Source organism: Adiantum capillus-veneris, chromosome 9 (genome assembly GCF_014529385.1).
Source record: "Adiantum capillus-veneris isolate H3 chromosome 9, ASM1452938v2, whole genome shotgun sequence".
Classification (NCBI taxonomy): Eukaryota; Viridiplantae; Streptophyta; class Polypodiopsida; order Polypodiales; family Pteridaceae; genus Adiantum; species Adiantum capillus-veneris.
Window position 1 is genome coordinate 456,862 of NC_140939.1, and position 14,335 is coordinate 471,196.

At 42.3% G+C, this 14,335-nt stretch overlaps 1 protein-coding gene across 3 annotated transcripts in view; it reads left to right on the forward strand.

The window, feature by feature from the left end:
• Positions 1-6,657: 6,657 nt before the first annotated feature.
• LOC147450014 (C2 domain-containing protein At1g53590-like) overlaps positions 6,658-14,335 on the forward strand; it is a 189,893-nt gene continuing 182,215 nt past the window's right edge. For 2 of the 3 annotated variants that reach the window (XM_086519382.1, XM_086519384.1), the window contains exon 1: positions 6,658-6,853. In XM_086519382.1, the coding sequence (XP_086375508.1) occupies positions 6,674-6,853 (180 nt within the window). In that variant the 5' untranslated portion in view covers positions 6,658-6,673. The remainder of the gene's footprint in view (positions 6,854-14,335) is intronic. The other variant, XM_086519383.1, reaches the window with a different exon arrangement.

Sequence of the window (14,335 nt, forward strand, 5' to 3'; positions counted from 1 at the left end):
TATGCTAAATGTGTAATCACAACTACGATGTACTTAAAATAGTACCTCTTTTCATTTTCCATGAAAGTAAATGGCTGACGTAATTTATCAACAAAATATACGTCCTTGACTTGTTATCAATTTTCATCAGTAAACAACCCCACCATAACCAATAATCAAAGTTGATAACCTAACTTAAACATGAAGGGACTAAACCAAGTCACAAACATGTTTTACCTTGTGGTAAGCGAACTCCAACTAGAGTGACACTTGCTTGCTAATTGGATTGCTTGGTGCTAATGTACGCTCTTTGCATATCCTTTAGCACAAGATTACACTTGTAATCTGTTTATCCTCTTTGGATAACTAATGTTTAAGTTTATTTTCCCACGGTTTACAATCAGTCACCCAAAATGACTAGTAAACGGGGATCACAATGTCTTACAGCATTGCTAAGGAATTGACAATGTCCAGAATAACCATAACTTGAAAGATTCACAAGCACCCAAACCGAGCCACGACCTCTATTATTGATTGGTAGATCCAAAAGTAATCTCATAGAGATACTGCACATAGAGTGCAAAATGATTTATAAGCAACTAATGTGATGAATATGCATGCCGCTCCAAATCAGCCTTTGCTAAACACTAGGACCCATAATACCTAGTGTGCATGCATTAGCAAAAACAGATATGAACCTACATATCCATGATCATGCTTGTTGCCAATACTCATGGCGAATGTGATGCCCCTAGCACACATGAAAGGAGAGCGTAAATAAGAATGAAAAGAAACTAAATACTTTCTACTGCGATCATTTGCAAGCCTTGCCGAAATGTTTGAACCATAGTAGAAGATGAAACATAAGTCACTTCTAGGTACAAACAGTGAAACTTTTTTGTTAACAACACATAGCCTTGCAATATGCATTAACAACCATCTGTTAATGTTGTTTAACAGCACTTGTAACCCTAACAAGTCGTTCTTAGTATCTAACAAATTTTTACCATTGAAAAGTGTCAATCCCAGATTCTCATATTCTTCACTTATGGAATATGTCTCAACTAAGGATATCTAAAAAAAAGATCATCCTTCAAGTATGAGATGGATGTACTTGAAGGGTGGTGGTAACTGCAAAGACTCTACGGGAGTAAGAGGGACCCTCATTAGCCTTGCTCCACACTGGCTAAACTGGACCCCTTGAGTTGTTAGACCATGTTGTATCCCATGTGACAACATGTGCCAAAACTGCATAATGCAGGAAAGTGTATTGGAAACTAAGGTTCATAATACTTTGCTCCTACATGACCTTGTCATGTCTCTTAAAGAGAAAAATGGATGAAAACATAGAAATTTATGCATCCTACTTGGAAAAGCAAACAAAAACATATTCAAAAGAGAAACAAAACCAAACCAAATGCGTACCTGGAAATTGAAAATAGTGTTCATTTACCTATAGTCAAAGGCACCTACCCAAAATTCCAGCATGCAAAGGCCTAAGAACACTAGTTGAATATTAGTAAAATTCAAGTAGTATTACACATGTAGCCCTGGGTGTTGCCTTTGCAATCCAAACCCCTTGGTTAAACGTTGCAAAGAAGCTACTCAACTAACAACCAATAGTAATTGAAGTCAACTTTGGAAGTTGAAACTGTCCATGGCCCCTTGGCAACTTATGGACCTCTTTCCTTGAAAGTGCAAGAGTGAAGGTTCCAAGAATTGACCATCAACACTTATAAGTGATTTAATAATCACGAGCTGGGTCTTACTCCAAAAATGTACTCGTATAAACACTCTTAGTGATATAGATAAAATAAGAGATCCATTCAAGTTGGAATCGTATTCACAACTGGATCTTTTCTAGACCCAAAAATCCATAATGTTGGGTTTTTGTCAATAGCCATGCTGCCTGAAATGCTTGCTTCATCTATACACCTTGGTAGAGATAAGCCTTTATGAGTTTAAGACTTTCAAAAACTCAACGTGATCTTTAGACTTAAAGTATGTAGTGCTAAAATAACACCCAAAAAATCAATAATGGCAAGACTCTTGCTTGTCAATTAGAATTGATGGGAACTCAACTTAAAAAATAGATGGCTCTTAGCCCTTCTTGTTACTATGTCGACATAGAAAGATTTTAGTAAAATCATGGCTAGTTTCACTTTTCCCGTAGAGAATTAGGAAAGAGAGAGAAAGAGAGAATGATGGACTGAGGAAAATATCTTATTCTACTGTGTTGTATGCCCCATGCGTATGCCTCTATGCAGACAATGGTTGTGGTAGAGCTTATCCTATAAGCGTATAACAATGTGCTTGTACAACGCTCTCATAGAGAGAGGTAATATAAAATCACGTCTTGACCCAAGCACTTTGGATGTGGTCGTGATCATACCAAGGTGACTTAAGTATGAAACTTTTCCTGTGAGTAAACATAAAATAGAAATGTTTTAAGACATCAATAACTTACCTCGTCCTTGACAGAGTAGCTAGTGTTATAACAAAAGCGTAAACAGTAATGAGATGGAATTTGTCGATCTCACTAGAATGCAGTGCATACAGGAGATCTAAACCCTTGGTAACAATGACGGCCCCTATAGATTAAGATGACATTGAAAGTGCCTTGCACAAGCGGACATGGATACATCACAATTCGTCGTTGTCATATGTAAATTGTGAGCTTATATCCTCATTTTGCCAAATTTCTACAACTGTGTGACAATGTTGTTGATTCGAAGTCAATGGCAGGATCTCAGCATGGGTTAGAAGCCTTGCTTCCCATGAATGCTATTAAAGCATTTTGCTTTATACAACAGGCAATCCTTTCCAACTTAAAGGTTAAAATGTAGAAAAACAAGAAAACATGAAATTATCTAACCTTGTTGCTCTGCTGTGGTTAGTTGTCTTGAGTTTTTCAAAGAAAAACTCGGTTGAATCTGGCTTGTAGCCATATCTGCTGCACGAGAGAGAGTTATCGTATGCACCATATACGTCGTCTTGGCACATAGTGAACTAACATGCAGACACTTGCCAAGTCCTCCCCCAAGTTCTTATGCTCATAGCATATTCCAAACGTGGGAAGTCTTGTCTTTGCATAATACATCTCAGTAGCCCCACTTTGGATGCTACCATGGCTCATAGTGAACAAATACTCTTGCTCACAATTAGATATCATAGCAAAAGAAAGTCGACCTTGTCGATCATTCACAAAAAATTGACCTTGGCGATAGATGCTCTATTTCTCTTGCCGAGGGCCTTGCCCGATCTGCAATTGAATTGGAAGCTCGTAAAAACTTAAATGCTCTAGTTGGGTTACACAAACTGTGCCCATGAGCGTCTTCGGATCGAGCCTTGCTCCCTTGTCCCAATTATAAACAATCTAAACAATCTTTAGAGAGATAGGAAAGATAGTCGTACTATCTTCCTCAATTGCATAGAATGTTTTTGCAAAAATAAACTAAATAAATCTGCGTGACCACGACCTTGTCGACCAATTGAGGTTGTCCTTTGGTAGTCAATATTTGATCACATGATCCATAATCAAGCATAATCGAGGTGTTGTGGCCAATTTGATGGCCCCAATCTGGCACCTTTTAATGCAATTTTTTGTAAGCTACGCTTGCCTCATGGCACCTTGGCTTCAGCTTTTGGCACCTTGTCAATCCTGTAATTCATGGTTGCATGAAGGAAGAGGTATCTTGCATGTTGCATGGCTTTCCATGCAAAAAGAGTCGTCCATGTCAAATCCCTTGAATCCCTTGTTGATGGCCTCCACGATCCCCAAGAATGTGCACTTTGCCCAATCATGAACCCTTGTATAATCAAAATGTGACTTTGAACAGCTAATTTGAATACTGAAGTTTATCATCCACCATCGAGTATGTTGGATGTTCCACTACCATCATGCCTTGCACGGATTGTGTGACTGTCTGATGAAGATGCCCTGCGTGGACAATCTCCCCGTGATTTTGAGATTATGAAATAGAATTTTCCCCACGAGCTGGTGTCAAAACAGTTAGTGAGTTTTTGCAAACATCACGTCTTTGTGGCCCATAACCAACTCGGCCATCTCATCCTTGTATAGCCTTGGCATGAGTACCTTGCCAAGATAGTTGCCTCGGCATAAGCTTGGTGGGAACGATCCTTGGCCAATAATAAGGACCAATTAAGGTGAGTAAGTGTGAACCCTACACCCCCACAATGGGGAATCAGCGAGTCGTCGCACAGAAGGAGGGAAACACCTTATCGCTCACACAGAGGCCGTCAGAACAGGGTGACCCTGTGTCAAATTTTTGCCCTGACGTCAGAGCGATCCCGTAGAGCCAAGCCACGGTTGATTTGGTGGCCCTTGGATTTTGGCATGCTTCCCTTCCAAGTGGTGGTTCCTGCATGTTTCCTGTAGCATCTTCATCCTTAGATAGCCTTGTGTCCAAGGGGCCATGCATGCTCCCCCTCCTCCTCCATAGTTCCCCCCTCCCTGAGCTCTGATACCAGTATAAGACTGAGGGAATTTCCGTGAAGGATTAACCACCCTACCACCCATAATATAGCCCACATTGCAGCATCCAGAAGAGGATCTCCTCATGGAGCTTGCACACACACACACACACACACACACACACACACACACACACACACACACACACACACACACACACACACACACACACACACACACACACACACACACACACACGCACGCACGAGAGAGAGAGAGAGAGAGAGAGAGAGAGAGAGAGAGAGAGAGACAACGCATGCAAAGCCATGCAACGCTTCTCCCTCCTTCTCCATAGTTCCCCCCTCCCTGAGCTCTGATACCAGTATAAGACTGAGGGAACTACCTGAAGGATTCGCCACCCTACCACTCATAATATAGGCCCTTAGCCATAATACACTCATAATATAGGCCCTTAACCTATATTACGAGAGAGCACGCATGCAAAGCAATGCAATGCTCTCCCTCCTCCTCCATAGTTCCCCCCCCCTTAAGCTCTGATACCAGTATAAGACTGAGGGAACTGTAGTGAAGGATTAACCGCCCTACCACCCATAATATAGGCCATCTATACTTAGAATCCCCTGTCCACAACTAGTAGCCGGCGGCTCTTGGCCTGGGTCTGTGACCCCCCTTGCGTTTGCCCTTGGCAATACACCGCAAGAGGAGCTGAAGCTGGTGACGAGCCTGACTGTTGACAAGTACAACATGATGATAGAGATTGTGGTAGACATGATCGACATGGTATGAAAGATGAAGAGATCATGTTCAATAATTGTTGACTATGTCCTGTTTTTCCACTACATAACTGAATGTGCCAGTCAACAAGATGACATTATTAACAAAAGAGATGATGATCGAGATCATAGTAGACACGATCAACACGACGATGGAGATCCCATATAGACATGATCAACATGAGAGAAGGTATGAAAATTGAAGAGAGCATGATAGAGAGGATGAATGTGAAAGGGCTCAAAGCCATAGGGTGTCACCTATGAAAATCGTAAGATATCCAGACGGTTCATTTCAGAGAGTTTCCATGACACAATTTGCTTTAGCCAGAGAGAGCAGAGTGTTGCGAGAGAACAACAACGAAGGACCATGCTTGATTCCATCCCTGAATATTTGAATCGTCCTTGGGAAGCTCTTGCTCGAGTGGAAAAAAATGCATTTGGTAAGGCCAACACATTTGGCCAGTAGTCAAAGCTTTCATAGAGGAGCAACAACAAAGTCTTTCCATTTACAAGCTGAAAAATGAGCTGGTTAGAGTACTTCATGAATACCTGGCTTTACTAGTGATTGAAGAAACTGGTTTTGGGGAATCATAAAAGTTACATCATCATATCTAGTAGAGCTCTTACCCTTTGTGCCACAATATACTCTGTCTACAATGAGGAAAAGCTTTTCAAATGGACAATGAGAGCATCTACAAAGTGATAGACAAAACTCTGTATTTGCAAGTCATATAGGCTCTTTATCTGCATCCCAATCTCCATGTCTGTGTGTTTGCTTGGACCTCACAACGAGACTACGGGGGAGGCACGACATAGCTTAAGTTCCTTATAACTTTTGGGGAGACACAATGCCAACTCTCCACCATACTTCTGTATGGCATTTCTGTTTGATGTGCACTATCTGTCTATAATTTGTGTCATTTTCTCATTCCATGACAAATTAACTACTGGCGTGGTTTTCATGTATTTGGACAAAAGAACATTCTCTGCCTTGCACTTGGACAAGATGCCTACTCAACTACTAGGTCCGTAGTCCAAGTTAATTTTTGCTTTTCTCTACATTACATTCTATTATATGTAAACATATTGTTTTTGTCTTGCAACAACACATCAATACTAAATCGCGTCAACAAATTTCTTTGGCAAGGCGAAACAAGTAAGACTAGTTTCTCATGTTGTTGTGTCTTGCCATTTCTTGGTAACAAGCGAATACCTTGAGTGCATGAAACCTTTCTTAAATATAGAAGTCCGGATGCCATCCAATAACTATACGAAAGCTTGTGTTGCATTGACAACTCTAGGCATCTATAATAGCTACTCTAGTTCTCTCTCTCGTTTTCATATTTTAACATTGCTCTACAACGCCACCCAGCATCTCTACTATTTTGGCTCATAAAGGAAGGCCGTAAAACCTTGGAAATTTGCACAGTTAAAAGGTCAATGTTAGACGTTTGACTTTGCGCTGATGGGATTGCGTATTGGAGTTACGAAGAGAGAGCACACCATGCACGCCTCTGGCAGAATTTTAAAGCAGCAACCTATGGTCGTGTACGTGGGAGTAGTGATGTTCCTGCTATGGCTGGCTTCCATCTTTGATATCTCCTCCTCGTGGCTCTTTGCCATGGCGTTTCTATTTTTATTTGAGGTGAGCTTTGTACACAGTATGATAATCGTCATCTAACCAGGATGTTTACACCCCCCCCGCCCCTTCCCCGGCGACCCCCCAACACTTTCTTCCATCTTGAAATACAGACATTTGGCACGCTTTAGAAGGGGCTAGTTAGCCACGAAACAGTGCAAATGCATGAGGATTTGCGCTGGTTAAGAGGTGCGAGTTACCATTGGCTTGATCTAGCAACATGCAAACTGTTACGGTTCCTGGCAGTTGTATGGCTTTACTAGTGGCTAGACATCCATTGCGTTGAAAAAGTTGAATGTAGGGTGCATGGCTGAACACTTTCAGTTTGATCCGGTCTGTCATTTAAGTTCTAGATTTGGTTTTCCATTTTTACCCAGTTTATGGGGTTTTTAGGTTTTTCTCAAAATTTGTATTTTGGGTGTTTGCCCTACCCAGCCCTATTACATCTCTCTCTCTCTCTCTCTCTCTCTCTCTCTCGTATTTTGGGTGTTTGCCCTACCCTTCCCTATTACTCTATATATGGGCATATGGTGGGCATTAATTCATTATGATTTTAACTTGCAGAGTTTGCTCACATCTCTCTCTCTCTCTCTCTCTCTCTCTCTCTCTCTCTCTCTCTCACACACACACACACACACACACACACGCACACACTCTTTCTCTCTTTTTTTTTTGTAATGTCAGATTGAATTACAAATGGGAAACCTCAAAGCGAGGAAAACCCATAGAAAGTATTACAAACTGTAACTCAGAAACAATCAAAGTAGAGTTGGTAATGGCTAACAGGGAGCTCATTCAAGTCATAGGCAACTTGAAGAGACTTCTTGAAGAAAGAAACATATTCCACTTGAATTTGCTGAAACATGAGGAAATTCCGTGCTCTCCACACTGTCCATAGTACCTAGAATCTAACCCAGCCAAAGCCAAAAAAGTATGCATACGACCAAAGCAAAGGCAGAAGCACTCCAAAGATCGAGAAACAATTACCAAATTGTAAGCCAGGGAAACACAAGCAAAGAGCTGAAGAGATGCTATCCACAAACTGTCGCATACGAGAACAAGACCATAGTAGATGTGGAATATCCTCAATGCCTGCACCACAACGAATGCATCGCGAAGAGGCTAATCTCCTAGAGCGCAATAATTTACTAGTGGGGAGAACCCCAACAATACATCTCCACATAAACAATCGCTCCTTGAGAGGTAGCTTAACATGTCACACTTTCATTTTCTTTACTCCGCCACCAAGTAACACTTTTATTCATATTCCACTCTCTCTCTCTCTCTCTCACACACACACACACACACACACTTTTTTTGTAAATCTGATTTGATTAATTTACACGTGGGAAACCTCAAACCGAGGAACACCCACCAAAAGGATCAGATACAAGGGGAAGAATACATCTGTGTTCTGCGATGTAAAATCGCTAAAATCAAATATAGAAGAGTTGCAAGATTGTCAGGGATATGTCCCCAGTGTCAAAGGCAAAATGTAACGATTGCCTCAACGAAATCTTGAAGGATGGAAAAGGATCTGCCTCACGACAGTGAAACATATGGAGATTGCGATGGTGCCGCAGAGACCATAGCGACCAAAATCTGACTCACGTGAAGAAGATGGTAAAACGCTGGAGGGAAGTTAGAAGAATGCCAAAAAGCCAGAAACGTTTGTGGAAAACCGCCGAGGGAAATCGAAGATTCATACAAGCAGAAACGCATCGAATGAATGTCCTGGTGCAGCGACAATCCCAAAGTAGATGTCTGACATTCTCATCAGCAGCGAGGCAACTGACACAACGAGAGGAGCTAATGCGACGCGCTGCAAGGAGAGTTGCAACGGAAGAACTTCCAACAAACAATGCCAAAGAAATAGACGCTCCTTAAGAGGCAAGCGAGACTTCCAAATCGCAATGAGAGCCTGTCTCCACCATTGTTCAGAAATGTGCAAAGCCCAGAGCGCATTACAGTGATCAACCTGCCAAGAGTCTTGCACAAGAGAAGCATAGATATGACGGGCAGAAATTGCATCCATAGGAGTATCCCATAGAGTCCAACCCTGAATAGGACAACCACCTGCAAGTGGCGGAATAGGGAGAAAATCAGCCGTCACAAGCTGAAGCAAGCGCCAAATCTGACGATAATGCAAGCCCAACCCAAAGCGTGCTGTTTGTGCGCTCCTTGCCGCACTGTCGAAGCAAGGGACTTGCCAATACACCGTGTGCGAGCCACAAATGGCTCCAAGCACACAACAAGCCTAAACTAGCAAGCTCAAGAGAGCAAAGGGTGTGTCACTCACCGCTCTACGCTCGCCTTCGTGGTGGATTCCTCGCCGCGATGAAGAAGAAGCTGCAGTCGTGCCGTGCTCAACCGCTTCGCCGCCGTCGTGCCTTCGTAATGCTCGATCGCACACACACTCTCCCTCTCTCTCTCTCTCTCACACACACACACAAGGAGGTGAAGAAGAAGAAGATGGAGATGGAGGTAGAGCAAGAGCACTCTTCTATTGCACAAATGAGAGAATGAGTAAAAATTAGGTTTAGTTGGCTTTTATAGGAGCTCACCCCATTCACACTTGGGCGCCCATGCTTAGCCAACTAACCCTAGCATGTTCGTGTTAGAGTGCGCCTCTCATCGGCGATCACTCTACCTTTCCCTATTGGACCGACAAGCCCGGTACCTGACTCTAAATAATACAACGTTTATAGATCATAGGATGTCCGTGTGCCGTGAGGGTTAACATGCCCCCCTTCCTGATGTAGATTCCGTCCTCGGAAGCTATTGAGTTGAAGCTGGTTCGTCGAGGTGGAAGAGCATTTGAGATGAATGTCCTTAGCCTTCTTCAGTCACTGCAAAATCAAACAACATTGGCACAGTAATTGCATTCTCTTAAAAAGCATATGCAGTTTGAGGTAGACAAATTGATTGGTAAAAGAATTTCAAACAATTTGGCAGCAATGAACATTAAATTGCAATGTAATCAAATGCATAAACAGATGTAAAGGTAAAAAATTAAACAAGTCTGGGGTCGCTAATTTGACGGTCGAAAGGCACTAGAGATCGAATATTAATACCATGGGTAAGCTTCTTAATTTTCTGTGGTCAATTAAGTTGTTTAATCGCGAGAGCCAAGTATTCATGTTCGAGGGCTGACTAGAGGCTATATCTAGAAGACCTTGTAGTTAAGCTACCATAAAAGGAATTTCTCATGAAATCATCGCCTGACTGATTACTTTTTCGTTGACCCCCCAAAGTCTTTTCACATTGATTCAATTATGATGTGTGTGCTTATTTTGTATGCCTTGGGTTTTTTGCTTCTCAAGGAAAAGCGCCCACACTGGGAACCTCTAGGGCTCTAGTACCATAGGCGATACATGTGAGTGAAGTACCAAATTAAGCCGAGATTTCTCTTCCAGCTTAAGATTTTACAGTGTGGCACTTTGATTTTTTGTTTGTTCATTTTCAGCATTTTAATTTTGTAACTTTGGGGGGTCATATAACACTGTTACCCTCCCCAGGCTCATCACATTAGTAAACTCCCTTTATAATACTTAAGCTAAAGGTCACTAGGGTTAAGCCCACTAGAAAGCCCTAGTACATTTCATACAATGCTGCCTAAATCGGATTAAGAACCTAAGTAACCATTGTTTATTAGGAAGGCATTCCCCATGGTATTAAGAGAAGATTTCTAATACCTAGCTTGGTCAAACTAGCTTAGTCGGACTGCTTGATTTTTAAACCTAGACAAGTGACTATGACAAAACACTACATTGAATTAAATGTTTGATACTAAGCAAATGCGCTGAATATTATGCTACCAATCACAATCAAAGCAGACAAACATGGATGCAAAAAGATAAGGGCAATGCTAATGGACAAGAAACACCTGTTTGTGTTGATGGTCGCGCTTGATCTGAAGGTTTCATGAAGGTCCAAATCCTAACCACAGCAACACGTTCCTGTACACACTATGAAACACAAACAATACCTCTAGGAGGCACATCAGTGGGAAAAGAGAACTTTGCTAATCACTCAACTCTAAAACAGAAACACTCCTATCGTACTAATCTTACCTACCCTCCATCATTCAAGTGATGAGGATCAAAGGTGTTTTATGGCATAGGTTTCTGTTTCACTGTACCAATTGTGACATGTGTAGGTCTGAGTCAATGTTTTGACTTTTATTGTGCATACTCGTTTGCTAATTGCTCTTGCTCTTTATTTTTTTTTAATTTTTTTTTTGTGAGTATAAAGCTTTATATGTACATTCCCTAAGATCGGAGATTAAGAGGTCAGGGAGAAAGGTTGAGAGGGAAGCAAGTGAATGATGACTGTCAGCAAACACTCCCCCCTTCCTTGGGTAGATCATACCGTTTGAAATGAGCTTGTCACCCTTTGAAACCAATTGTTCCAGTTGGTAATAGGTGAGGATTTTTGCCAGTAGTTTTCTATTACCCTAGGTGCCTCGTCAAGTTGCAAGGGTGGTAAGGTACTCTCCCAGGATCGAACTTGAAGTGGTTCATCAGGTGATTCTTGAACACTGGGAGGTGTGGATTCTTTTGTAGCTTCATGGAGGTCCACTACTATAGATGGAGGTTGTGTAGAAGCTTTTACCTCTATGGATGTATTACATGAGGAGCTAGAAGCTTCATGGGACTCCCCCATTCCTGAGCTAGGTGGAACAAATCGTTCTTTCTTTGGTACCCAAACTAGCTCGGGAGCGGGTGTGTAGCATTCTGTGATTTTTTTCTTTCCACGATCATTGATTCGTTTTGGAGCTACGGGATTGGGCTCACTTGGGTCAGGTGATAGGTAAGAGCACAATCTATGTTTTGGCACCCAGATTTGATCATTTCCTTGATAGTAGCCTTGGGCTTCCAATAGTCGTTTAGGGATCCATCGCAACATTTTCTTACTTTTCTTGGAGCGAGTGGTACGTTTCTTACAAGGCTTCTGTTTTTTAGCACTAGCTATGGTCACTAAAGAAGCTTTAGGGACCCACTTGTATGTTTTCTTCGCTACATTAGGATGAGTCTTGTCGGAAGCGATATGCATTGCTTGTAGCATATTTAAGGGTATAGGCATTTCATCTCCCTCAGGTGTTACCCAGGTCGTCCCCCTATTTCCCCAAGTATCTATGGTTGATGCTAGGTGGACCCAATCCACATTGTCTGATTCCGTCATCCCAGGTAGGATATCCATATAAGGAGAATCTTGGCCAATGTCTGTATCCTTCTTACAAGTGTAACAATATTGTAGTGGGGCAGAGTGAACTGTGGTGTCAGAGCGATGATCAATAATGGTTTTACTCCCTAAGGGGTGTACCTTACCAGTCACCAAATCCACTCTAAGGACAGAGTCTTGGAATTGTAAATAGACATGATTTTTAGACCAATCATGAACCATTTGTGCTTCCCTCATGAATGGTCGTCTTAAAATCATTTCATATGACATAAGGTGTTTAGAGAAATCCATTACAATGAACGTATGTCGTACCTTGTGTCCTAAAACTTTGATCTTAAGATCCTTGAGCATCCCCATAGGTTTGGCTATGGTACCATTTGCCTTCTTTACCACAATGTTAGTAACACAGGCGGGGTTTTCCCATGGATTCCCAACAATCTTTTGTAACGATGCTAACTCCCGCACCACCATCAAGAATTCCCTTTATAGTTAATCCCTTGGTAGTGATGGGTAGGGTCGCATTAGACTCGTCGCCTTCAAAATACTGCCCTAATTCGTTAATGGGTACCTCAATCACAGACTCGTGTCCATCTAAGTCAAGTGATTGCACATGATTTTCCTCATCAATCATAATCGAGTCAGGCCTATTTGGTTGCGCAAACTGCGGTAATCCCGTTCGTAGCTCTCCGTTAAGGAATGCTCGAAGTGCAAGGAATAACTCAGAATCTCCATACAGCTTTGCTATGATCGTGGTTCGGACCTCAGAAGACATGAAGTCCACTAGTTTGGCAACATTCATTGGCGTTTTGTAGGGTTTAGGTCCTTGACTAAGAACTGGTGAGGATGGAATCTCATATTCCTCAATGGGATTAGGTATTCCTTCGTTAAACATCCTTTCCAACAAGAAAAGTGTATGCTCACTTTCTGATGTCCCGTCCTCACTCCCTTCTTTGATGATACTAGATATGGCTAACGGTCTATGGTTCATGTGGGGTGGATGAACTTGTGTGGGAAACACTGTGTCATGAATTTTGACATGCATGGGTTCTGGTTCTAGTTTCCTTTGAGTCTCCTCCACTAAACCTCTTAGATGTTTCACCTGCTTAATCTCGTCTACTGGGTTTGGGTACGTCCCAATCTTCTTTTTACGATTCTTCCCTTTTTGCCCCTGCGGTTTATCTTGGGGGTCTTGGATTGGATTTGGAAACACTTGTGGTGTTTTCAGAGGCTCTTTATGATTTTCTCTTATTCGGTTTTCATTTGGTTCCATGTTACGGTTTTCTGTGTCGGTCTTTCCTCTTGTGGTATTGGTTCTAGTCTCCATTGTCTCGATTGAATCTGAATCATCCTCGAGGCCATTCATATACACAGGGTCATCTCCTGTTCCTATGTTTGTTTTGGAACTTGGCTTTGAATTTTCCGTATTCTGCGACTTCTTCCTTCGTGTCTTCTTTTTCTTTGCTTGGATAATTGACGCGGTATCTCTCTCTTCGAGGATATGGCCTGGCCCTTGAAGCATGGACCGTGTAATCGCATAAGCGGGTGCAACGGGTGGTATTGGCGATGTCACACTAACAATTTCGACCAAATTCAGGGGTGTGATTTTAGGCGCATTTGGGTTATAGGGGCATTGGGCAATCAAGTGATCTATGCCACAACGATTACATGTGAGTATTGGCATTGCAGACGTGCTCCCTTGATTCATTTGCATCTGTGCAGCATTCTTTTGCAGCCTAATAGGGCACTCCGCTGCTCGATGTGGTCCACCACACTCGTAGCATTGAAGAGGTGGCCTCCTAGCCTGGGTGTTGATATTTTGACCTCTGGATGCGAGAGCAGCAGCTTGATAAACCGGCTTGACTTACCCCCAACAATCTTCCATGTAGTATATAGGACACTCTTCCAATGTATCAAGTCCGTAAGCAATACTAGTGTCTATTTCCTTCTCACAGCCATCTGGATAAGCATTTGATGGCTCGCAACCCACTTGGTTCATAGGGGCGACTCTTGGATGCGGGGGCTGCGGTCCTAGCACAGGAGGTGGTAGCGGTGTAGCTTGTACAACATTTTGAGATCTAGGGACCATGTGTTGCGGTAGTTGCTCAACAGGTGGAGTAGGCATCAATACAGGAGCTCGAGGCGCATCCGTCCAGGCTACAGGTGGTCTATTTGCCATCATACGTTTGATCATTAAACAATCCTTAGCTTGGTGACCATACCTACCACATGCGTTGCAAGTTCCATTAAATTTTACTCTAAACGTAGGGCACTCACTAGTGCTATGTGGACCTAAGCAAATGGAAC